General features: G+C 41.2%; 1 protein-coding gene across 2 annotated transcripts in view; it reads right to left on the bottom strand.

Moving 5' to 3' along the window:
• Positions 1-5,922: 5,922 nt before the first annotated feature.
• Positions 5,923-27,776, bottom strand: part of vav3a (vav 3 guanine nucleotide exchange factor a) — a 129,821-nt gene continuing 107,967 nt past the window's right edge. Inside the window, exons 23-28 of one of the 2 annotated variants that reach the window (XM_033638724.2) lie at positions 27,045-27,161; positions 23,290-23,377; positions 22,504-22,633; positions 12,282-12,362; positions 9,693-9,844; positions 5,923-6,667 (exon numbers count right to left, since the gene is read on the bottom strand). In XM_033638724.2, the coding sequence (XP_033494615.2) occupies positions 6,623-6,667; positions 9,693-9,844; positions 12,282-12,362; positions 22,504-22,633; positions 23,290-23,377; positions 27,045-27,161 (613 nt within the window). In that variant the 3' untranslated portion in view covers positions 5,923-6,622. The remainder of the gene's footprint in view (positions 6,668-9,692; positions 9,845-12,281; positions 12,363-22,503; positions 22,634-23,289; positions 23,378-27,044; positions 27,162-27,776) is intronic. The other variant, XM_033638725.2, reaches the window with a different exon arrangement.

Genomic DNA, 27,776 nt, shown 5'->3' with positions numbered 1-27,776 from the left:
CACTTGAAAGTTAAAATAATAACTACCTCAAAACTATAACGCCAAGTGATTCAGCGCTCTGACTCATCAGTAAATGTAGCTGCCAGCACAATGTGCTCCTGCAGTTGCTTTAGGTATTTGTTCACAGACTGATTTGTCATTTAAATATCCTTATGTATAAAATGATGTGGGCACATCTTGCAAATCAAAATCATGCAGTGGAGGAGGAAGTGTTCAAATGCTTTGCTGAAGTTAAAGTAGCAACATGACACAATAGAAATATGACTTTATAAGTAAAATGTACTCACAGCATCAAAAGTAATAGAGAAGTAGAGTCAGAGTTATATTACTAAACACATTACAGATGCTTTAATGTGTGAGAAACATTCTGTGTTATATCAGGTGGAGGTGGAGCTCATTTTACCCTACATACCGTTGGCCAGTTGCACATGCCCTATTTTTAACACTGTTGTGTTTCCGTAGTCCACCTCCTCTCAGAAGTGTGTGTGTGTGTGTTACTTGATGTTCCTTCACTTGGGAAGGCCCACATGTAGATGTCACTTAAAGATTTTTTAACCAGAAAATTGCTGCTTCAATTTTGAAAATCTGAGAAGCTCCCAACATTTGATATGTGGCTGAAACAATTAGGTCATGGTTTACATTTGGAGAATTAGATTCACCCTGTCAACAGAGAGGGACTCTGGAAAATCTGGCAACCTGTCATTAGTTTGATTGAAGAATTAAAGTCAGTGGTTTAGCAGGTTAACTGTACCGTGGTGTCACATGTCGATACACTGTAACCTGTGGGATAACTCATGGACTTGAACTTGGACTTGAAATTTTCTTTTGCTGGTGGTTTGTTTCTTTACTGTATTTACACTGTTTTGCAAAGACCAATAAACAGATGTTAAAAAAGAAGAATATTCAACCAACTTTTTTGTGGAAAAACCACATCAGATACAAAATTATTCTTCAGAGTCGGTATTTTATGTGTCTTAAAAACTGGGTTGTGGTGATCGAGTACCTCAAAATTGTACTTGGGTACGTTCCACCATGCAGCGTTTGAATGTCTAAACCTAAAACTACTGACAATGTCATCATAATTATTGTCTACCAATTCTATATATTTAAAGTACACTGAGTGTGACAGTTGTCAAATTTCTTGTATGTGTACACAATTGTTTGGCCGATGAAGCTGATTCTGATTGAAGAGTGTCGGCAGCTCTGAGTCAGCAGACTGGCATTTGGACTTTTTTTTAACCCACTGCATTTATACTTCATCATTAACTATTTGGAGCATTAATTCAACTGCCACAATATCCTGTGCAATTATTCAACGGTGAAATATTTTTCACCTCTTGAATGTGTATATTTATTCATCATACAATGCACACAACTGTATATTTCATATATTTGCTTTAATTCTATTCTTGTTTTATTCTACTGATGTATATATTGTAGTTAAAGTTTTAACACACTGACAATATATAGACGATTTTTTGATATTTTTAATATCTGAAGTAGTGTTTTTAGGTTTTCAGCTCTGAAGTTTGGAACAAGCTTCAGAGCTGAACTACATTTTCACACACTGATTCACTTGACTGATTTTAAAGAGAGAGTGAAATCTTTGGAGTCTCGGCTTTCGGTCTGTAAATGTTTTAACTGATTGTATGAGTGTTTGTTCTGTGTTTGTAAATGTTTTTCTAATTATTGTCAACTGTAACTATGTGACTGTATCGCTGCTGTCTTGGCCAGGTCTTCCTTGAAAAAGAGATCCCCCATCTCAATGGGACTAACCTGGTTAAATAAAGGTTAGAAATAAAACACTGTAGCATAATTCACATTACTTTTTTATTTCAATGCACATTTTCATTTCTATTTTATTGCTTTATATTTACATTCTTCTATTTCATACTGTTATTCTTCTTCTGGGATTAATAAAGTATTTCTGATTTTGATCATTTAAAAGTTAATATGTTCTAATCATTATTATTATTTTCAAGATTATTTTATTGGGGAACACAGTCAACATGTATGTGGGCCCCATGTGGTTTGTAAATGAGCTGAAAAACGGGCCCTTTGTGGGATTGTCCATGGGTTCCATAATGGCGCCGTGCCAACTGCCCACATGGGTGGGTTTACCCAAGTAGGCCCAAGATAAGGTGCCCATTTTGGACCCATACCCACTTGGTACCCAGGTAGTCGTAGCGTAACCCATGTATGACCCACTTGGGTAAAACCACCCATGTGGGCAATTAGCACGGGGCATTATGGAACCCATGGCGATCCCATATAGGGCCCACATACAGATGTTGACTGGGAAAGGGTCATGGCCTGAAGTTGAATCCGTAGATTCACACCAGATAGACACCAGGTCTACCTGCTGAGCTCCTGGGTGACCCCTGATCATTATTTAATCCCAATAACTTTAAAAGAATCATCATGTGTAATCCTCTGTGTTTTCATATTGTTTTTCCAGTGACTGTTCTTAGAAAGTTGTGACATTTGATTTGTTTAACACAGATTACCTGAGCTGAAAATCAGCTGTAACACAATTTCAAACAACAATACATTAGAAGAAGCAATGTATATCTTTATTATGTGCTATGTACATATTTTACAGTATGATACAGCAACAATACACGGTAATGCTACACAGTCGAGATTGCACGGTTTTAGAGTTAGGCCACAGCGGTCGGGTACCGTGGTTATGAGACAGAACACTGAGTGTACAGTAAGTACAGCATACATCTTTGGCTTCATAGGGATAACAGGACACGGAGCGAGAACACAGGGAATGCAAACTTCAGTCAGGAGTGAGCGCTGATAGCAATATAACACAGAGACCGGTGGAGGGTTTGTCAATGGATTAGGGATGGATTTTCACTCCCAGAGAGAAAGAAGTATCATATGACATATTTTCTTCATGTACGGGTGATGGCTGGTATTATGTTTCTGTTCAGGGTGCTGCAGAACTGTCCTTTCGTGTTGGTTAAGGAGATTGTATCCTGAAACCCCTGCTGGGCTAAGACTTGGCCAGCCCTAAATCCTGTCAAGATGTTTCTCCACACGTACACGGTGTGTGCCTCTGCATATGGACATAATCTGTGCACACACTGTACTATACGAGGAGATAACAGCGGCGAGAGCGAACTCTAGTTCATCCTCTAATTGGCATCGTTTCTCTCCATCTATGAATCTGTGGTGAAATTAAACTAGTCCTCCATTTTGTTGTTTATAGAGACTCCAGCCGCCTCTTTCTCTCTTCTGATAATACTGAATCTTCTATTCTAACGTACGGCAGCAGTTACAGCTACAAAGCATCGAGGTGAGGGACAGAATACAGAGAGAAACCAAGAAGACAGAGATTGGATGAAAGATAGGTGGAGAAAGAGGGAGAGAGAAGGGAAGTGACAAGGTGAGATAGAGCGGGAGAGAGAGGAGCCGACAGAGAGATGGATGCAGCGGGGTCGCTGGGGTGAGGAGATGGTGTAATGATTAGATCACAGATACCCTTGAGCCTTCCTCCCGTCCCTCCTGCACACAAAAAAAATCTGGGAAGCGCACTCGGAGTGGAGGAAGGCCTGCAGTTGTAAATGGCCCTGCTGTCAGAGTTCATCTGGGCGGAGGAGGAGTGCGGGAGTGGATTACCGGAGTCTGCGATTAGAGAAGCGTACTCTGCCTCGCCAGTTTTCCCAAGACGGGAGAGGCGCTTGTGCTGGATCGCATTTGTGCCGCTGCCTCACCTCAGATTTCCTAAAGATGTTATAAATGTAATGTTTGGCTGCTCAGAGACTGCAGACATTTTAGGGAGGCAGGAGGAGAGGAGAAATGTGCTCCTACTGGACATGAAGCTCCTGGAATATCAGGAAATTTTAAAGTCAAGAAATCTGGTAGAAGTCATGGACTGTGAAGGAACCTAACAACAGTCATTATACAGATTTGCATGTTTTAGCCTTCCTGCATTTTCAGTCATGAGTGACTCCTTTCAAGCGTGTGTCCTCTCCTCCTCGCTCACTGCAACAAGTCTGAGGCTCATGCTCAATCCTTTCATATTGTTCACCTCCTAATCAGATGATGTCATCTCCAAATTTAAGCAAGCTGAAGGTGAGTGCTCAGAGAGGAAGAGATGTGTTTAGGATGCTTCCATCTAGTGGTCACTTAACGACACTGTTCATTTTTTTAAATATAAAAACTAGGGAGACATCACAGTTTAAAAAAGCAATAATACAACCCGTTCTCTTGACACATTTCTTCAGTCTGATATTAAACAATATGACTGAGAACAAAAACAGTACTTTGTCATTCACATTACAATGGCGTGGAGTGACAGGGCTGGCAGGGGGCAATTAAGGGCTTCCAAACATAATGGCTCCATTAAGCGCATACAAAAGCATATCTTTACAATAAATTCTTACTTAGATTCACAAAATATATTTCTGACACAATACCCGGTGGCATGTACACAATGAGGATGATAGCTGTGATTGGAAGCCATGCCCTGAGGGCTGTCACCAGAGGCAGGGTCCACCGGTTCGCCACATGACGGCTTCCTTGATGTCATCGTGTGGTTCCACATCTCTAATAGCTCTGAAAGTTCAGACTTTATTTAACGTCTGATGCATGTTTTCACTTAAGTTGTCAGCTGCCCTGATGTGTGTTTTAGTGACAGATTTTCTGTAATGTACATTGCATTATTAGTTTCCCTTAACAGGAAAGGATGTATGATTTTTTTAAATGTAATGTGTAGGCGTGTGTGAAAGTATTTGAGCAGCGAGGGGAAATATAATAAGTATAGCCAAAAACAGCTTTAAAGAAAGAAGAAATTAAAGGAGCAGTTTGAAGAGTTTGACTTCCTTCTGCCTCAAATGTGAAGAGAAATCACCAACCATGACTTAAATTAAAAAAATCAATATGTACATATTTCAAACACGGATTCAACATCATGGCTGTGGATAAAATCATCACCGCACAAAGCCAGCTGCTGGAGATTTTCAGGTCTCTCTGTCTGTGACTTCACACTTGCGCGTGTTAACACTACAAGTGTGTTGTGCAGCATGTTTTGCCATAAAGGTATTTATTCCCTCAAATGTGGGAAAATCCTGTTTCACTGTGGATTAAGGAGACAGCGTGCATAATGTATACGGGGGGAGGGTGGAGAGGGAGGACAGTTAGCGGGGAGATATAAGCAGTGAGGAGAAAAGGTTTCTGAGAGCTGATACCAGTTCTTTTGGATCGAAGTGCTAATACAGAAATACCTTTTTTAAAAATTTGATGTTTTTCTCGCCAAAATAAATCCCCTAAATTGCAAGTGTTCCTGCAGAAATGATATTTTTCAGTGGGGGAAAAAATAGACCCAGTTTCCGCAAACACCAAGGAAGCATTTGAAATGTTGCAAAGGTACAAATCCAGGTAGATCACCTCACATAGACGGGGTTGCGGAATTTTGCAAGAATGCAATCAATCAAACTGCATCATATCCATCATCTGATGATGAAACAGGACATGCCTGACAATGCAGAATTTTTTTTTAGAGGAAAAAAAGAGACAAAAAGAAGAACAAAGTTGGGCTGCGTTCATGTTTCATCATCTCTTTTTTATGTTAAGGGGATGGGTGGCTCCTAGGTAGAGTGGCTCGCTCCCCGACAAGCCGCTAATGCTTCCAATAAGATAAACCCTCCGCGAATGGGCTCCTGTCGACAGAGCTGCCACCGATAAGAGCAGAGGATCGCTAACGGCCAAGACAACTAAAAACATGAGAGGCTGGGCCGGAGATAAAGAATGTAGGAGTTGGGAGGAAAATAGGAACAACAGCGATCAATTGCTGGCACCGCGCAGCGATGCTATCCGACGCCATCCCTCTCTTACATCTCCTGTAAGAGCGTGTGTGTGAGGCGATCATAATCTGAAAGGGAGGAGAGGTGGGTGGTGTGTGTGTGTGGAGTGTGTGTGTGAATCTGGGTCATCAAGTCATCAATAACCACCTGCATTAAGGGAAGAAACACATGGGCAAGGTCAAAACTAACTGAAATCCCTTCAGAGTGAAAGAAGGGGATGAGAGAGGAAAAAGAAGAGAATAAGTGTTGGTCTTTCCCGGCTCAAATGGCTCTATTCCCACGGGGTGGCAGAAAGGATGGATGCTTGGATGGATGAGCGCATGAATGGAGGAGTAGCATTTGAGTATCTACTTTTGACAGTCTGGCGACGGCCGACTTGGCAAGCAGGAACAGGTGGGAGCTGGGGGGCTGGCTGGGGCAGAGAGGAAGGGAGCGCAGGGTGAATTATGGATGGACGGATGCTGTTAGGGAGGGAGGAGGGGGCGTCTGGCGAGGGCTTATGCCCCGCTGACAGGCAAGCTGCTTGTTGGTGGAGTCACTTAACCACACAGAGTCAACCAGAAATTATGGGGCATCTTTGCATCTGCAACGTACTGTAGCCCTTCTCTCTCCCAAAGGCCTCTGGGATGGTCGTAGGCGACAGGGCTCCGTGCAGGAGAGTGAAGCCGCCTGCTTTGCTCTGGAAAGTAACGCTGGGGCAAGCAGCAGTGCAGAAGCTAACTCTTTGTTACTGTTGTGTTCACAGTTTGTTCAGTCCGCTGCTGCCGCTCTTCCTTTGTCTTACTCTTCTTCCCATGTTGGACCTTTCACTCCTCACCCTCCTCTACGTATGTGGATGGGAACCAGCCGACCTGAGGGAGGAAGAAATGAGAATAAGTAATCACACAGCAGTAATTCATGGTGTCCACTTTCCCTCCCTTTTCTTTTTCTACATAAGAAGGGGATTTCCTACATTTACCAGAATGCCTTTCAGGAACCAGCAGTAAAGAGCTGTGTACTTATAAATGAAATGGTCATCAGCAATAGCTTCTTTTTTGACATTAAATTTGAGCATAAAAGGTTCATTTTCAGGAATGCATAACAAAATGTTTATTAACAATAATTAGTTATTTAATTTCTAACCTATTTGCATCTCACATATCCCAAAGCATGATACCTGAGCTGGAATGTTGGCATTACATGGCTAAAATCTTTAATAAAACACCTTAGAGGAGCTTTATAGGAGACATTCAGAGCATATCTATGATTCAGAGTCTGAGCCGGGATTGTCTGCATTTGGCTCTCAACATGGAGGTGACCGAACCGGTGGCTAGCAGCTTGCAGTGCTAACAATGCAAACAATGCTGACAGAGCTAATGGTGTTAACCTAAGGGGGAACCAGAGTTTGGGCACTTTGCTTCCATGACGATGCTGTTCTGCCGCCTTAAGTGCAACACACACTGCCGCTGGTGCCGTCAAGTGCCGCCCCCCAACACACATTGGCAGCGGCGTGCAGCGGCACAGTCGAAGTGTATTTCCCACCCCAGCCCGCTAGGTGGCTGTACCTACACTAGTTGCCAACGGTTGCCAACTGCTAGTAACGGAAGAAGAAGAGGAAAAACTTTGAGGCAACAACAACTTGGATTTCACGGGTGAGTTTCTTATCAAAATCGTTGATACTACGGTGGCCGAGACATACATAAAAGGCTTTTCTTGCAGCGCCGGCCGCACTGGAAATAGAGCAGTGGGCTGAAGCAGAGCGGTGCGGCGTGTCGGCCGGCACCGGTGAGGATTTGTTTGTTCATAGAATATATTCAAGGCGGGGCGTTTTGATGCGCGGCGTATGGCGGCGGTGTGTGTTGCACTTTAGGTGGGGACACATTTACGAATTGTAGGATAGCAAGCGAATGGCCCGCCTAACTCTGACTCACTCAGAGTTAGCCTTACTCTGCGTCTGATTAGCTTTGTTGAGTCCAAAACAAACCTGCAGCGAACATGCACCTCGAAAAATATACCCCTGTTATTTTCAATGTACAACCCCGTACCAGCAGCAGCTAGGTGCACCTCAGCGCTACTGGACGTGCTGCCCAGTGGCACTTTACGCCACTGTCCTATTTCCAGCCTTGTCACTTCCCCCCACTTGCTCTCTGCTTGTACATACCAGCTCCTGTAGCAGCTCGACTCCTCTAGCTAAACACCCCACAATCCCCTCATTATAAAGACAATGGCCAAAGAGATGTTGCCTGTCGAGTCATAGCTCTGGAGATCGGCTCTTCAGGTGACAAAATCAAGTTTAATTCATGGCTCTCCACGCATGATTTTAAGCTGACGCAAAGGTGGAAGAGGTACAGATCTTTCAGGAAAAGTAGTATTAACTTTGTGTGGTCGTCTGTTAACGAGCTGCAGTGTGACTTGTCCGATGTGTCCGAGTGGCGGCACATATGTGACAACACACACAGAAGTAGCATGACTTCATTCTCTGCTCAGGACTCTTCTACTCCACTACATTTTTACACAGCAAATAGCTGTTTGCTGCTATATTAATGCTCTGAATGTCACATACAGCTCCTCTAAGTCTGATTTAAATATGACACAGAAAGTCATTTAATAATATAAATCATTCCGGTTTTTAATCTTGTTTTTAATGTGGTTTCATTCTCCTGTCTGTGTGACTGATGTGCCTCCTTTTTGCTTTAAATTTTGTGTTTCACTTGATCTATAATGATCTATTGAACATCTGTCCGTTCAGGAACAGGGATCCCTACTGAGTGGCTCTTCCTGAGGTTTCTGTCCTTTAAAGGTTTCTTGTCAGGAGTGCTGTAAGGGTCTAAGGACAGAGGTTGACTGGACCTGACTAATGACAAATATCATGTATGCTGCCCATCATTCTTTTATGACAGGAAGGTATCTTTAAAATCCAACACAACGTATCTGGACAGCTGCCAATATATTTTGTTTCGACCACTTTTCATTATACCTATACAATAAAGCCTGACATCACATTGAACTCCTACGAAAGGTTAGAGTGAAACAATCCTAAGTGTTTTCCAGCCGACAGATTCGTGCAGCTGCTTTCCAGCCAGCAGTAACGATTGTTTACACTGGCTGAAGGCTCTACAGAGAGTCTAACAGCTCTCGACAGACTCTACATACGGTGTTTAGTTTTCACCAGAGCAGCATCAACATACACATCAGGCTTAGTAAAAGAGAAAGGCTTCCTCATTTACCACAGCTGTTCACCAACCGCACTGTGCAGCACACACACACACAGGCTGAATTCGTCACTCAGTCTCCGCCAAGCTAAAATGCAGTGCGTGTGAGTGGGAGTCGGTGTATATCTCCCTGCATTTAGAAGCAGCCATTTCTCAACGCTGCATGGCTGATTATAAAGCGCTCTTGGCATTGGATAGGAGGATTTATGCATTTAAGACATACAAGAGCAGCAAATGAACTCCTCTACACGATGATATTGGGAGCATGAAATGCTGGATAGGTGTACATGACAGGCTAAAGATAAAACAGACTAAATCTGAGAAGTCCCTTCCAGGTACCTGTAGATGAGACTATCTGCCAAATCGTACTTCTTCAAAGAGAGTGTTTTTAGAGCTACCTAAAATAGGGTTTATAACGATTTAACAGCCAAACTGAAGAAACAAAAGTTTGAGTGAACACAGCAAAAGTTTGAGTGAACACAGCTAATGCACGTCGTAAAACTTTTCTGCTTCGACTAATTTTCAATTACAAAGCTACATATGTCAAATGAAAACTAATGAACAAGCACAAAAATGTGGGACTTCTTCACCTGACAGCCAATATCAGCCCTCAGAAAAGATTTCCTCATTTGATTTCAGTGACTAGTGGGTTGTGTTTTCCCGGCGTCTTAAGGCTGCCACTTACCCTGCCATTGACCTCGCCCCTCCACCAGCCGTTGGCTCCCGATTTCGTGTAGATCTTAACCACGTCACCCTCCTGCAGCGAGAGCTCCCGGGTGTCACGGGAGCTGAAGTCGTACCGTGCTATCGCCACACCGATCACTTTCGGAGTAAACACTAGAAAGAGAGAGGAAGAAAGGCGGGTATTAAAGATTTGAAATTTAGTTCGTTCACTTTTCTAGAAGATGCATTTGAAAGAAATTCAAAAACAGTTTCAGTGTCAACACACACATGTAAATGCACATGCACACACTGATGGAGCAAGGTGATGTGTCAATCATCCAGAAAAACCTCATCATCTTTCTTCTCTCCTTAGTAGCAGTACTATTGGAGAGCCTCTCTGATACACTTTAAAACTGGTCTTCTTCCATTAGCATATTGTAAATTCTCAAATACTATTGAGTAGATTTACCCATCACTAAATGTAGTGTGCATTACCTCTGGCACATTTAGTATACAGTCAGTTCCTGTGTAGAGATTAGCTAGTTGTTGCTAAATGCTAATACCATAGACCACAGGGTCCATATTTCTTCTTAGTCATTAGTTCAAGGCCCACAGAGTTTAATATGTTCAGCGTCATACATGCTGTACGTTAGTCACTCACTCTACGGCAAGAAACAGCACTTCAAAATAAAAGCTCTGTGATGAAAATTCAGTCCGTCAAAATAAAGTGTGTGGGTTTTTTTTTTACAAACTTGACATGTTCGTGAGTCACTTACGGTCCGTTCAGAATGGACCTGTGACCAACTTTTGGACTGCAACCCACCAGTTGGGAACCACTGCCACAGACTGTATATAAATATAGACAACATGACAGCTCCTCAAAAGTGAAGCCAGAATATCTCGATGGCTCCCTGGTGGCTGGCTGCAGTATGTTAGCAGCTGGGATGTGAAACGAGCTAAAATACCACAGTACATGTCAAATGAACTTCTCCCAAAAATGGTTTCTGAGGTAGTTCTTGTCATGCTGTCGTGAGATCAGATGTTTGTTTTTGTGATACTTTTGTTTTTTAATTTGTTATTTGATGCCATTAAAAGCAGTGGTGACATCATGATTGACAGGTGTTACTGACTCCCAGTAAACTGTCCGGGCAGGAACGCGATACCACAGCTCCATCCCTCTGATTACTGCTGTGCAGACTGTGGCTCCAAATGACATCACTGGCTTCACTTTTGCACAGTAGGAAGTGGAGACCGTCGTCAATCTTTATATATGGTGGTGTAAATGCTAAGTAGCCAGTTGACCTGACAAAGCTAACGTTAGCTTTCCAAGATATGAAATATAAGAGTAAAGAGAAAAACAGATGATATGGAATATGGCTGACACATCCTACCTGACATGAGATAAAATGCTGTTTAATAATGACATAAACTGGAAGTATTTTAAATTGCAAACATCTCAGCTCACTAGAAGTGGTAAGTGCTTGTAGTTTTTCATTAAATATGTAAGTTTTTTCCGTGTTCACAAAGTAATTGCGGTTTAAATTAGTTAAAATCACGAAGGCTGTAATTTCTAATATTAACTGCTGTAGCAGATGCATATTTGTTTTACAATATGGGAACTAAATATAAGTCTTACTTTTTTTAGAATGACAAATGAAAGAAATGATGTTAATAAAGTTTTTACTCCTCAGTGTTGATGATAAAAAAAGACTTTATCCACAATTTTGAAATGAATTTACAAACAGATGTTGCAACTAAATCTATCTGGTAGCAAATAAATGGTGATGAGAAACAACTAAATGTGATGTTGAGTTAAAGATAATGTTCTTGTTCGCTCATAATTTTGCAGCTGACCTGATGAACAATATGAATCAGCTAATGCGTGTGTGTGTGCCTGTCTGTGTGTGTGCCTCATCGTACAGAGAAGTGGGGTCCTTCAAGTCCTTATAGTTATGTAGTGCACCACTTTAGCTGAGTAAGTCCAGCTCAAGGGCTCTGACAGCCGTGTGTGTGTGCGACTAGACATCCTGTCGAGGAGACAGCAGTATGAGAGACGGCTGTGGAGAACGTTAGCTAGTTACCTCTGCTCCATCCCACCCTGCTGCCTTTCTACCTTCTCCAGACACTGACTGGTGGGTCGGACTGGGCTAAGCTGACAGGTGGAAATGGAATGTCAGACCTCTACAACCTGGCCGTGGGGATAGAATATCTAATATAGAGGAGCTCTGTGTATTTGGACAACTCCACCTTTACTTTGACAGACAGACACACACAAGAAAAAACACACCAAACTCAGCCACATATGCTTCTGAAAACACCTCAAACACAACTCCTTTCTCAACACTTTCATGCACACACACACACACACAAACATATATAACATACGTGCATTACTAAAACCTATTCTCCACAGGATGACATGTATGTGCACACAACTATGGACGAGGTGAAATGGTGCGATGGGGAGTTGGACGGCAGATGTAAAGGCAGAGATTCAGACGATGATGTGAATGCACTGAGCTACAGCCAGCATGCTAAGCAGCCTTGAACATGAAAGGAGAGAGAGAGAAACAGTGTTAGAGAAACAGACAGAGAGAAGCGATACCTGTACCTGACCAGAAGGGAGCAGAGGAAGGAGGTACAAAGCTGTAGCCGGCAGGAGTTACAAAAGAGAGGCCGCAGAGCAATGGGGCTATGGCAGGGCAGGCCAGGCAGGGAGCGGAGAGATGCAAGAGGGGACAGGGCAGGGATTGGGGGGGATGGTAGAAGGAAAGAGAAGCAAAGGAGAAAAATAAAACATGTTTTTTAAGATCCCAACTCTGAGGTGTAAAGAACACAGTTGCAGTTTGATAAAAAATAAATGACGATGGGTGGTACGTCACCTACACAGCCACGGGTAGCAGTTCTGTCACTGATGGTTAATTTGTACCCCTTTGGGCACCATGTGGACCAAACAGTGTAATTAGAAATCTAAAACTCTAACTCAAATTTGAATGATCAAACTCTTGGTCTGGTCTGACATGTCAACAATTACTTAGAATTACCGCCTTGTGGTTGTATGCCTCTGTTAACTTGTCAAGATGCAGTTACAGTTTCCATCCATGCCTGGAAAAACATGGCCGCCTCACAGACATGTTCCCCTGGCAGCAAAGAAGTTCTATACAATCAGCTCAGTTTCAAGTTGGGCAGCCAAGATTAGTGTCACCAGTGTCTCCCCTCTGTTCGTGAGTTATATAAGGGCCATAAAAAATATCTTGTTTGACATTTGTGTGAAATTTTGTCATAATCAGCGTATGAATTCCTGAGTAAAGGCCAAAAACATGATTTGTGAGGTCACAGTGACCTTGACCTTTGACCTTTGACCCACAAATTCCAATCAGTTAATTAGTGAGTCCAAATGAACATTCATGCCAACTTAGGAAATGTTCCCTGAAGTTGTTCTTGAGATATTGCGTTCAGGATATGGGATGTACACAAGGTCACAGTGGCCTTGACCTTTGACCACCTAATTCTAATCTGTTCATCTTTAAGTCAAAGTAGATGTTTGTGCCAAATTTGAAGAATTCCCTCAAGTTGCTCTTGAGATATCATGTTCACGTGAATGAAACAGATGTAAGGCAATAGTGACGTGGACCTTTGACCAACACATTCTAACTATTTCATCCTTAAGTTCAGGTGGATGTTTGTGCCAAATTAGAAGAATTCCCACAAGTTGTTCTTGAGATATCACTTTCAAAAGAATGGGACAGATGAAAACATAATGCCTCCAGCTGCAGCTATCATCAGCACAGACACATAATGTCATGATCCTGGGTTTTTGTTTATATTCTGTTATCTTGTGGACTTTGTTTTGGAGTTTTCTGTTTGCGTTCCTTGTTTCATGTAATTCATTCATGTTTAATCTGCTTCCTGTTTTATTTTGTAGATTTTCTCATGTGTCATGTCTGGCTTCACTTCCTGTCTTTGTGTGTTTTCCCGCCTGTTTTCTGTCACACCTGTCTCGTTAAGTCTTCCCTGTTCCCTGAGTCTTCCCTTCACACCTGTTCTGTATTAATCTCGTTTGCTCCACCCTTGTTGTTAGCCAATCCCCATTTCCCTCCTTTTGCCCGTGTCCTCCTACTCCAGCTGTGTCTCATTCTTGTGATTATTTTCTGTGTATATATACCTGTGTGTTTCCCTCTGTTCAGTTTGTCCGGTGTCCATGGTGCATTTTATTGTGCTTCCCTGCTTCTTTTCATTTAGTGTTGGTTCTCCTTTCTTTTGGACTTTGTTTTGTTGCCAGCGTGTTTTGGGGATTTCTTATCAGCATTACAGCCCGCCTTCTGTTTAACCTTCAACCTGCCTCCTGCTCTGCATTTGGGTCCCTCCTGAGCTGATTTGACACACAAAAATTAATTTCCAATACTGAAAGGCTCTTGTTTCTGAAACTTAAACACTAAAGCTGCAAAGCCAACCTAATATGAATTTACGTAATACACTTGCAGGCATAAAGTGGTGCTTTAATTAAAAACATTTTGAGCCTGTTTGATATTTCACAATTGTTAAATTTTTATAAAACATTTATAAATTATAAAACATTTATTTTGTTCTGGTGTGGGAGAATTGAAAGATTGTCCTGACTGAATTAAAGGTCAAACTCGTAGCTTTAAAACAAATGCTGAGATCCTGGTGAAATATGAAGTGACGACACATCTTGTTTCCAATTTGTCAAAAGGATGTCTGCATCATTAATGGGAGACGACAGCTTCACTTGTGCATTTAATTGGGAGGAACATGCAGTGTACTCACAGTTACAGCATAGGGAATAGACCTCTATTTGCATATTTATAAAGACAATCATCCAGCTGTAATACAGCCACAACTACAGATACACAGCTCCTTCACAAATGTCTTCTGACAGACACGTTGAACCTGATAACCTATCAGACAACACCGTTGCTTTATGAACCTCACATTGTCCACAGTGCAGATTCTCTACTTCCAAAAGACTAACTCTGCCTCTTCCTTACAAACAACTTGAGAAATAACCCACCGGAGGCCCACTGATTTTGCATTTCTATCTCTCTTCCAGTATTTCCACCGGCAGAAAAATAAGCTACAGGCATTGATCTGATTCCAACAATGTCTCAGAGTTGGCAAAGTTAGCGCCTTCCTCTGGGGAATAGAACCTCTAACCCTGAAAGTATTAGTACCTTAGTCTTTATGGATAAATGTGAGTCCACTGGGTTGTTTTGAAACGTCAACATAGCGAGTATATGGCGCAAGTACAATCAGGAGAAAATGCTGATGCTTGCTTTGACCAGTAAAAACAGACTATACAGTATAAAGTCAATAAAAGCAGTTTGCTAAACAGATGCCAGTGAATGATTTTATCCCAAAAAGTTTAGCTAGGGTGAGCAAAGCATCCTGTCCCCGATGTAGGAATCAACAGTACTGTAATGACAGAACACTCTAGATCAAAATGCATTATAGAGACAGATGCATTAAGTCAGAAGGTGATAGGCAGTTGGCTTATAAGTATCATGGATGGTTTACTGAATGAGCCCACAGAGCACAGGCCTGGAACCCATGGGCCAGAGCCTCTGTATAGTGACTGTGAACATTTGTTTTTGATAAATTAATCAAACAGCTACAAACCCATGAAAAACAACCACAAAGAAAACAAAAAAAAAGAGATGCTAAATGGTCCCACAAAGAGATGCAAAACAACCCATGAGCAAAGCAAGCAACTACAAAGACATGCAAAATGAATACAAGGAAATGCAAACTGGCTACAAAGAGACACAAAATGACTACAAGGACATGCAAAACTATTAGGAAGAGATGCAAAACGAGACCAAAACAACTGCAAAGAAAGACAAAATGAGTACGAGGACATGCACACAACTACAAAGAGATGCAAAACTACTACAAAGACTTGCACAACTAGTATATGGAGAAAGCAAAACAACTGCAAAGAAAGACAAAATGATTACACAGACATGCAAAACTACTACAAAGAGACACAAAATGATGACAAGGAAATGCAAAACTACCACAAAGAGATGCCAAACTTCTACAAATAGACGCAAAACAACTACAAAGAGACACAAAATATCTACAAGGACATGCACAACAACTACGAAAAGATGCAAAACTACTATAAAGAGAAACAACTACTACAAAGACTTGCAAAACTACTATGGAGAGAGCAAATTAACTGCAAAGAAAGACAAATGAGTACAAGAACATCCAAGACTGCTACAAAGAAATGCAAAACTACTGCAGAGAGACGCAAAACTACTACAAAGAGACACAAAATATCTACAAGGATATGCACAACAACTATGGAAAGATGCAAAACTACTACAAAGAGATGCAAAACTACTACAAAGAGACACAAAATGTCTACAAGGACATGCAAAACTACTACAAAGAGATGCAAAACTTCTACAAAGAGACACAAAACTACTACAAAGAGATGCAAAATGTCTACAAAGAGACACAAAACTACTACAAAGAGATGCAAAATGTCTACAAGGACATGCAAAACTACTACAAAGAGACACAAAACTACTACAAAGAGATGCAAAACTTCTACAAAGAGACACAAAACTACTACAAAGAGATGCAAAACTTCTACAAAGAGACACAAAACTACTACAAAGAGATGCAAAATGTCTACAAGGACATGCAAAACTACTACAAAGAGACACAAAACTACTACAAAGAGATGCAAAACTTCTACAAAGAGACACAAAACTACTACAAAGAGATGCAAAACTTCTACAAAGAGACACAAAACTACTACAAAGAGATGCAAAATGTCTACAAGGACATGCAAAACTTCTACAAAGAGACACAAAACTACTACAAAGAGATGCAAAATGTCTACAAGGACATGCAAAACTACTACAAAGAGATGCAAAATGTCTACAAGGACATGCAAAACTACTACAAAGAGACACAAAACTACTACAAAGAGATGCAAAACTACTACAAAGAGACACAAAACTACTACAAAGAGATGCAAAACTTCTACAAAGAGACACAAAGCTACTACAAAGAGATGCAAAATGTCTACAAGGACATGCAAAACTACTACAAAGAGATGCAAAACTTCTACAAAGAGACACAAAACTACTACAAAGAGATGCAAAACTTCTACAAAGAGACACAAAACTTCTACAAAGAGATGCAAAACTTCTACAAAGAGACACAAAACTTCTACAAAGAGAGCAAAACAAGTGCAAAGAAAGACAAAACGAGTACAAGGTTGTGCAAGACTACTACAAAGAGACACAAAACTACTACAAAGAGAGGCAAAACAACAACAAAGAGACACAAAATGACTACAAGGACATGCAAAAATACTACAAAGAGACTCAAACTACTGCTCAGAGAAACAAAAGGTCTGCAGTGACACAAAATCAGTATGAAGAAACCAAACAAAGAGATACAGGGGTGTGAAGCCTCTCACATGTTAGTGTCCAGGGGCCTATTAATAATCTGCCCATCTTATTATCTGTCCATGGCTGTAGGCGATTTGGAATTACAAATACCAGCTATCATTTTATAATATGTAGCTTGAGAATAATTAAAGTTGTTTATTTGGCATTCATCTAATACACTGAATAAACCCTTTAATTATTAAAAATGTACAATTCAGTATTGCCAGGTCTGCCAGAGCCAGGACTTTAAATCTGAGTCATAACACATTTTTACTCATTTTACAAATGTGCCTTTCTTCTTTCAGCCCATTCAAAGGCTTCTAAACCTGCTGCTTCATACTTGTGCCACTGGGAATAGAAAATCTAATCCCCACAATGGCAGATAAATGCCCAAACTTTATGAAAAATGTGCCGCTCCCAACAATACTGCTGGCAAGTTAACTGGCCTGGGTTATTGATATGCTGGAAGGAGAGCGGAGCTCCAGTGGTTTTTAAAATGAATACTAATCAGCACACTGAGAGACAGCTCAGCAACCCCTAATGGTGTCTAGGTACGAGCAATATGAAGAAGGATCGCCCTCCACTTCAAACAGCCACCAAAACACCAGCTGCATTTTACATGCTTCATTTTTGCAGAATCTGATTTGTGGAACACACTGGAATACACAATATGGGCTGGTTGACTAATAGAGAGGGGACACACACACACACACACACACACACAAGTTGTATCATCTCACAAGAGTGTGAAGATGAGCTAAAATCCAATCAGCAGCCCAGAGTCCCCCACACGCTGTCAGCTGAGATTGTTCCATGGACACATATTAATTTATATTTTGGGTTAACGCTGGTATCATTGCTGTCGTAGTTAGCGTATTGGTAAGAAACACAATCAATCAATCAGTTTTGCCTTCTGCAAAGCTGTCCAAAAAACATGAAACAAAGCATAAACATTAATTAGCGGTCCTCCAGCAGTGCTCGAGGAGGACGGAAATCAAAACAAAAGAGTCATTTAGCAGTGAAAGAGAGTAAATGAAGTCTGCACACCAGGAGGAGGCTGCCTACAAGATAGAAGACCACACCAGCGCAAAACTAATTTGGATTGAAGCTGTCTCGACTTGTGTTCTGAAGTGGAGTTTGAACAACAGGCCTCCTCTAGAACAACAAAACAGCTCCGTACAATCTGTTCACATTTCTCCCGCTTGGAACGTGATCGTCAGCAAGTCGGGACTTTTCTCTTTTTTTTTCCTTTTTCCCATCGCACGCAGTGGCATACAGGGTTCAAATGAAATCTCATTTTGCCACTGATTGCGATAAGTCATACATTTTCCATTAACCAACTGATGGGCAATGTTGCTCTGCCTGGCTCACACACTGTTTAATACCTTTTCTTCTGACGCTGCTTGACACATTCAGCGTGTGTGGGGTGATCATGGATGTTTTACAGGGCGAAAGGCACTTTCTACTTCAGTGTTTAAACCTCTCCTGATGGTTTTGAAACTTATCCCCACCTGATATCATCAGCCAAGACAATAAAACAAAGCACTGGAGTGATTTTACACTGGATTTCCTCTCCCGAAATAAACCGAAAACCCTTTTCATCACTTAACTACACTAGACAAACTATAGCTTTTGTTACAGTCTACGTTCCCTCCTGAGTTTGAGTTTGACGACGCTCTGCTGTCTCATCTGTTGCTTCACTTCAAAACCCAACATCATCTCATTAAAAAAAAACCTGCTCAAAGTTAGACACCCTACATCTGTTACATTCCAAGTCAGAAAGCAAAACACGCGTCACTGGATGTTGTGTTCTCTCTCTTATTCAGCCCTGATAAATAACATCTCCATAACCTGAATGCTGAGAGGAATCGGGTTAGTAAGGGTAATGACTGACAAAGCGACAGCTGCATGCATAAATAATCATCAATGTGCTGCATTCCTGTACAGCTCTGCACCTCAGAAAGTGTTGGTGACAACAGCTGCTTTGTCTCTGGGTGTTGCCAGGTCTGTTAATAACAAAACAAGTGGCTCAGTCTTACACCAGTAAGACACCAGTCACACAGCTTAAATCTTCACCCTGACGACAGCGACGGCACACCATCACATCCACAAGAACACAGTTTGCCGACAACTACTGAAGGTGCCGGCGCTTACAGTTTTTTGGCTTTTTGAAGTGTAAAATGATGTTTGCTGCAGTCGATGCATAAAATATAACAATAATCTGCTGATGAGCTTCTGTTTCCATATCACAAATTACACTTACAAATAAATTGACTGATGATCGATGGTTCAGTCAGGGCTGTGACACATCTAAAGTTTTTTTTGGTGGAATATTTGGAACATTATTCAGGTTAACAATAAATTATAAACCAAATTACACCAGTTATTTGAAGATATGCAGCTTTCGTGGTAAAAATAGCTTAAAACGAACCATATATGGTGGCATCACTGTGGCTGTGGTGTTTAAACCATGCTAAGGGGCCCAAAGTGTGCCAAGAAAATGTCTCCCACACCATTACACCACCAGCAGCAGCCTGAACCGTTGATACAAGGCAGGATGGATCCATGACGCCAAATTCTGACCCTACCATCTGAATGTGGCAGCAGAAATCCAGACTCATCAGACCAGGCAACGTTTCTCCAATCTTCTATTGTCCAGTTTTGGTGAGCCTGTGTGAACTGTAACCTCAGTTTCCTGCTGTTAGCTGACAGGAGTGGCACCTGGTGTGGTCTTCTGCTGCTGTGGCCCATCTGCTTCAAGGTTGGACGTGTTGTTGGTTCAGAGATGGTCTTCTGCAGACCTTGGTTGTAACCAGTGGTTATTTGAGTTACTGTTGCCTTTCTATCATCTTGAACCAGTCTGGCCATTCTCCTCTGACCTCTGGCATCAACAAGACATTTTGGCTCACTGGATATTTTCTCTTTTTGGGACCATCCTCTGTAAACCCTAGAAATGGTTCTAAGTGTAAATCCCAGTAAATACTCAGACCAGCGCATCTGGCACCAACAACCATGCCACGTTCAAAGTCACTTAAATCACCTTTCTTCATCATTCTGATTCTCAGTTTGAACTTCAGCAGGTCATCTTGACCATGTCTACATGCCTAAATGCATTGAGTTGCTGCCACGTGATTGGCTGATTAGCTGTTGAGCAGTTGAACAATGTACCTAATAAAGCGGTCATAAACATGAAATTAAAGATAAGAAAAAAATAAAAATTTTAGATTTAATTTTTAATTTAATTTTTTTAATTTTATATACTTTATTAATCCCTGAGGGGAAATTAAATTTTTAAAAAGTTACTAATAATGGATGATCTTATTGTTTGACTTTCCTGTAACACCCTAAATTGATAAGACTTTAACTCAGATTATAAATGGTCTCGACTTACATTTCACCCCTGAAACTCAAATTAATTTCAGTCAGCAAACATCCAGAGAGTGTTATCATGTCTAAAAACATGCTTAGTGGATTTTCCAACCACCATTTAACAGTTTGGTCACAAACAATTAACACCAGAACAGACCAGAGTGTTTTTACCAACAAACGGCCACCTAGCTCTTTAAAAGCTGTGAAGATGCTGCTGAGCAAATTAAAGAAGTGTGTGAGCGAGCTGGGAGAGATGATAGATAGCAAACAGACAGGCGGCTGCAGCAGTGGTGGGAGGAATCAGCAGAGCCAGTGACAGCAGCATGTTGCAGGTTGAAACAAAAACTAGTGACAATTAAAGGAGCATGAATGATCAGCAGAGTGACGCTGACAGATCACACTGACTGACTTACTGACTTAATGTAAATCTGTGTGATGTCTCTCAGCTTCTTAAATTTGATGATTTGACAGTAAACTAATTATCTTTGAATTTTGGGCTGTTTGTTGCACACATGAATCAATCAGAAGATGTCACATTGGGTTATGGAACACTGTGAGGGGCATTTTTCAGTTTAAAGATACCAGAAACATAAAGGTACACTCTGAGCGTAAACATTACATTGTTGGTTTACAAAAAATACTTCAATGTATATGAGGTACAAACAACAGGGGGCCCACAGCGCTACTAGTGGTCAAATACACCACAGGGTGCCTTTAACTACCACAAGTTTTATTTAAAGAATAAACCTTGTTCAGAAATGACGTGCAAGAACAAACTATGACAGCAACAACTCTGATGATAATTGATAAACAACTGCTAGCGGGTTTGTGCATTCAGTCCTTCTCAGGCAAGCGCAGGGGTTTAGTGTTGCAGGAGCCCACAGGAACTACGCTCCGCCACGCTTTTTTTTCTCCAAGTGAGGATTAGAATATATGCAGTTCACATTATCCAGTCGTAGCTAATATACATTTTTAAATGATTGAAGATCCACTCATTACTAAAAGCCTTCTTCATCCAAGAGAGACAATAAAAACTAAAGTGATAGTGAAAGTTGTTAAAGAGAAATTTAAGGTGTGCTGATGGATTCATCTTGTCAACTCATAAACTGAGCAACATTACAAGTTAACGTTGCACCTTAAAAGTCACCGGCAGTCGGCCCAGTGAATGAAGTTATTTTTTCTCCGACTCAGCAAAACATCCTTTCATTTCAGTTAGAGTAAACTCTCCACAGTATGAACAGTGATTACATGAGCCTCAAAACCAGACACAACTCAGCCCTGAGCAGAGTGACCGTCCTCTACTGACCAATCAGACTGCAGTGTTCACAGCTCCACCTTTTAGTACCAGATCTGTGTGCTAGGTACCCCAACAGAGGGGGGACCAAACATGGGGACGGTACAGAACGGTTCCATTGGTACCATCCACAACTTTTCACTGTGGAAACAGGAAAAAGCGTACCGAACTGAACTGTACTGCTCAGTGGAAACAGGGCTTTAGATGCCTGCTGCTAACGGTCTGGCACCTGGTGGCTATCTTTTTATAAAGCGATGACCTCATCCTGCATAATATCAATAATATCTACACTACAATTATAGTACTTTAATTTGGAGAAACATTATATCAGCTGTGGAGGTGGGTGTGGTTAGGAGTCAGCTGCAGGGGATGGCTGATGAGAGTAGCACCAGGTGAGTTGATTGGCACAGCTGCTGCTGGTTTGCTCTGATTGCATCTCTCCCTGTCTCATGCAGTGGTGTGCTGCGGCCCAGAGCAAGGAGAAGGACACTGCCTGAGTTTTTGGTTTAAAACTGAATGGACTGGAAGACATGTGCTGGAGGAGCCTGGCAGTCACAGGCACATGTTGAGGACTGATTTTGTTGTTGTGTGCTGGGGAGCTCACAGGGGTAGCAGATTGGCTACATTAGCAGTTTTTGTTTTTTTTAGAGAGACGTGTCTTTTAAACATTGTCCAGTTGTTGCATTAGTTGTTTAGCAGTGGATGGTTTTTAATGATAGTGACTGTGCAGGTTGACTCACTGTTGCCACCCGGCCGGTTGAGGCGGTGCATAGCAGCATTCTCTGGTTCCCGATATGGAAACTTCAGCGTGGTGTCAAGACTCCTAAAACCTTCCCTCAATGAGTGGTGTTTGTAGTACTCGATCAGCTCCTGCACGCACGCACGCACGCGCACACACACACACACACACACACACACACACGAAAATAAGTACACAAACCAAAGCAGTCATTTGCATTTGTGTTTACTGCATATCATGTCGCTTGAAATTCAGTTTATGAAAGCAGAGAAATGTCTCATCTTTTTGTTGTTTTTCAGCTCTTATGACAGAAACATCTGTATCATTTACATATCTGTCAAATCATGAAGAGTCGAGCAGAGTACCTGTTGCTTTTAATCTGTTGTCAGTGTGAAATAATAGCATGTGATGCGTTACAATATGTGATGAAAGCGGACCACAGTGGACAGAACTTTATTTTTCTATAAAATGCAGTGAAATTATATATGTCAACAAAATCCTGTTTTCTAGATATCACACTCAAAAACATGTTATTCAAATCTTAGCTACAGAGAAACACAGGTCTGGCATGAGAGAAATCTGGTGAAGCTTTTCCAATATGCGCTGGACTTATCTATAATGCTGAAGCCCTCGGGCCAGTATAAACACGTCTCTAATCATGGCTATTTTTGTGCACGCTGCTAAAATAAAATTCAGGTTCTGACACTTCATTAAGCGAACGTGATGATTTATTTATGAATTGCAGTGGTGGAATTAGAAAAAAATAAAAGAGGCTGAAAAGACTCACTAATATGCTCCTGAACTTCTTGTTCTCTGCGATGTAGAAGCAGCCCTCCTTGGTCAGGATCTTTATGTGCTTCACGTCGTTGTTGTACCTGTGGGCCATTGAATAAGTTATGAGTGTAATTTCCCTCCCTGATCACAGCCATCGATCGGTGGCTGGCCCCTGGCCCCTGTGGAAAGCACAGCAGTCGCTGTAATGCATGGGGTCCCGAAGGTTTGTGACACGTGAATGATGGGTGGTCAGGAGAGAAGGTGCCCATGTGTGTAAGCGCTCCCTCACCCACATACTTGTGCTGGCATTAACAGGGTGGCTGATGGGGCTCTGAGGCTGAAAGGGGTAAAAGCTGTGGCCAGGGTGAACAGAAACCTTAGATGTCTGTGATTATTCAACTGATAAAGGGCCAACTGCATCAATCTGCTTGGTCCCCATTTCCAAATTCTAAAATTTTCCATATCAACTGCTTGAGCTTGTTGAAAACATACTCAAAGGTTTGTGCATAAACTATATGAACAGAAGAAAGGGACCTGATTCATTAAGGGACCTGAGGATACTTGGACCTAATTCCAAATTGAGATCGACCTAAACAGACCCAAATTGAACTTCCCCTCCCGAGGCCCAACTCCACCCAATTAAAATGTATATAATTTGGGCACCCAGCCTGACTCTGGTCCTGGTTCAGGTCTTACAGAGCTGGATGTCTAAATTTAAAAAACTAAAGCTAGAATTTTGTCATGATTAGCGTATGAATTCTTGAGTTACAGCAAAGGACGATGGGCAAGTTCCAACAAGTGGTACCTCTTATACATAGCCAAGGATATCAGTTCTTTCATTCATTCATTCGGGCAAGAGGTGGGGTACACCCTGGACAGGTCGCCAGACTATCACAGGGCTGACAGACAATCCAACACCCAACAGCCAATTTAAAGTCACCACTTAAACTGCATGTCTTTGGACTGTGGGAGGAAGCCGGAGTACCCAGAGAAAACTCAAGCTGACATGGGGAGAACATGCAAACTCCACACAGAAGGCCCCGCCCCCACCCCTGGTTTGAACTAGGAACCGTCTTGCTGTGAAGTGACAATGCTAACCAAAAGTAAGTAACAAGTAATGGCCAAAAACATGTTTTGTGAGGTCACAGTGACCTTGACCTTTGACCACTGAAGTCTAATCAGTTCATCATTAAGGCTAATTGGATGTTTGTGTCAAATTTGAGGAAATTCCGTCAAGGCCTTTTTGAGATATTCCACGCAGGAGAATGAGACACACACAGCCTAACCGTGACCTTGACCTTTGACCATCTAATTCTAATCAGTTCATCAGTGAGTCCATGTGGAGGCTTGTGCCAAATTTGTAGACATTTAAAATATCACAGCAACGTACACCAAGAATTAAACGAGGTGCTCATCACGAGCAGTAGAACTGATTGTAGAAAACAAGTGTCGCACACTCTGGCTCCCTAGGCATTTCTTTTATTTTGATGATGTTTCAGCCTTTGGATCTTCTTCAAGATCAACAATCATGAAGAAGATCCAAAGGCTGAATTTTTTTTCTAAAATCAAATTTGTAGAAACTCCCTAAAAGCCTTCTTACGATATTGGGGTCACAAGAATGAGACAGACGTGAGTTCCCTTGACCTTTTACCACCAAATTCTAATCAGTTCATTGTTGAGTCTAAGTGGACGTTTGCACCGAATTTGAACTAAGTCCCTCAAAGTGTTCCTCAGATATTGTGCTCCAAGAATTAGAAATATACAAGTTCACAGTGACCTTGACTCTTGATGACCAAATTCTAATCAGCTCATTGTTCAGTCCAAGAGGACGTTTGTGCCAAAACTAATTCCGTCAAAGCGTTCTTGATATATCACATTTACGAGAATTAGACGGACACAAGTTCAGGACCTTGACCTAGTTCAGTGTTGAATCCATGTGGACGTTTGTGCCAAATTTTAACAAATTCCCTCAAAATGTCTCAAGATATCTTGTTCACAAGAATTAGATGGACGGATGGAGAACCTGAAAACATAATGCCTCTGGCCACAGTTGTCGCTGGCGCAGAGGCATAATGAACTTTTAAAACCTTAATGCTAATGCTAGGAGTCGGGTTTTTTTTATGTTAATGGAATAGTCTGATATTTTGAAAAATACGCTTTCATTTTTGAATTTTCTTTCTTTCTTTTTTTTGCAGAATTAGATGAGAATGACTGGAAATTGGGCTCTATCCAAAGTCACACAATTATTCTAGCGGCACCTTTATAGCTGAGTAATTAAAAAGTTGTATCTGGTTTGTCAGCTCCTCAGTTTTTCACTTCGGCTTTTGAACAGTTCAAATTAATCACATTTTTACACTTTATGACACAAACGTGTTAATTAGTGAGCATTACAGGTGCTCACAGCTGGAGTATTTTGCTTTTATCTTTCCCTGAAACATTAAACACGTCTTTGAACATAACACCAAAAGAAGAATTTGAAATGCAACACATTAAAGCTAAAAAAAAAAAAAGTTGTTAGTCTCAGAATAGTTCTCAGTGTTCAAATAAACACAAAAGTGGGTCTGTAGCTATTATGTAATGTAATGCAGGAAAATATTTAGACTTTCAGAATCTTATTTTGAGGTTTACAAATGTAGAAAATGTATGGCTTTGTTAGCTTTAGATAGGCAGATATACTCAGAACTACCCAGGAGGCTGCCTTTACTTTAGAACAATGCAGTAAATTACAATGCTGGAGCTTAATTCAGACAGAACTGGGGTCTCTCGGCTATTTGGACACAATCATCAAAAATGCTCTGGCAGCTCAACTCGGAGAAACAAAAGAATGAAGGAGAGGGCATTTCTATTTTCGAGGAATGCTTTTCAAATGCAGTTCCACAACGAAGGCTTCTCTCTCTATTCTGCTTCTCTCCTTAACAGGGAGGTTTTAATAACCTTGAACACACACTCGCAGTCGTTCTCTGCTCTGTTCAGACCACCGCGTCTGTGAACACAAGCAATTAAGAAGGAACTTGAAGGCTCTCAGAGCGGTTCATTCCACAGAAAACAAGGATGCTGAAAAAAGTTGAATGAATTTAAATGAATGTTTCCGCTGCTCACAGAGAAGCATGCTCGCTCCTCGTGGAAGAGCATGTTCTCTTCACAGTGTGTGTTTACACTGATGCCATTTATCCTATGCATAGTTACAAACACTGGTGGGGTCATTATCAAGATTAACATGGTTGATTCTGAGGTCAAACCATAATGAATACAGCCACATGTAGTTTAAATGAGACCCTGCTCCATGATTAGCATCTGGTTTGGTCAGTTTCACACACATCACTGTGGTTAACCACATCGTCTTGCAAAGGGACTATGAATCGGTCCGTCAAATTGTGTTGTGCAGCCCGGGTTTGTCTGGTCAATACTGTGGTTTGGCTAAAGGCATCTGATGAATCCAGCAGACGGAGCAGCCACAGACAGACAGAAAAGCTGTCATGCCATAGAGAAACAATAAGATCTGATGATTGCTAATGGCTGCACCACTCAATAAAAAGCTTAATGAAGATGTTTACTTCTGTTGTCACCACTTACATCATCATTAAACACAGATATTACATTTAAAGGACACTCCTGTTATGAGCACAATTTGTCTGTCATTGTAAAAGATCCATTTTCATTTATTTAAATCAATTAAATCCAAGAGTCTAGCAGCAATCAGAGGTGGTGACACGGGCACTCTCTGTATTATGAGGTTCTTGAATGACTTGATAGAAATGTCAGACTTACTTTATACTGATGGCGTACTCTGTGTACTCTCTACTGCGGTGGCGGACCAGGTAGGTGCTGTTGACCCTGTTGATGAGTTCTGCCTCCGCCTGAAGCCTCTCCATGGGCCCTGCAAACCTGCAACAAAACAGCTATCAATGTCAATCAATGTTGTCCTTTACAGTCTGTGTGGTAGCCGTTAAAGTTGTGTATGCTTATGTATAAAATTAGATAAAGCTTTTTTTTTTTTAAGATGCTGACTGGTCCAATCATTAATTTAGAAAAAAGAGGCGCTTTTTTATGATAATAATGATTGTAAAAGACTGGTTTATTTTAAGCATCTTTATTTTATACGGAAAATACTAGATTCACAAATGCAAATGGACTAAAAGATGCCGCATACAACAATTTAAAGTAGAAAAAAGGACATTAAATTGAAACATTGCATGAATCGAAGAAAAGTAACGCAATAAAAACAGTAGGAATCTTTAAAGCTGTGATATTTTTCTTTAATTTCTTCTCTTATATACTTTTGTTCTTTTGTTTTGTCTAATTGCATTCCTCTTTGTTTGAACATTGTACAATAAAAAAGTTAGGTCCAAAATGTGCTTTGATGTGTCTGTGTAAAATTGAAATAAATTAATAATTTGTCATCAGCCTGTAGCTTTTTAGAGTGATCTAATGTTTCATACATTATTAACATCTGCATTAGCTGTGTTTTGCTCTATCCAATAAAACTGTGATGCTCTTCAG

The sequence above is a fragment of the Epinephelus lanceolatus genome, chromosome 20 (genome assembly GCF_041903045.1).
Source record: "Epinephelus lanceolatus isolate andai-2023 chromosome 20, ASM4190304v1, whole genome shotgun sequence".
In the NCBI taxonomy this organism is placed as follows: Eukaryota; Metazoa; Chordata; class Actinopteri; order Perciformes; family Serranidae; genus Epinephelus; species Epinephelus lanceolatus.
This window is presented reverse-complemented; position numbering and strand designations above follow the sequence as displayed.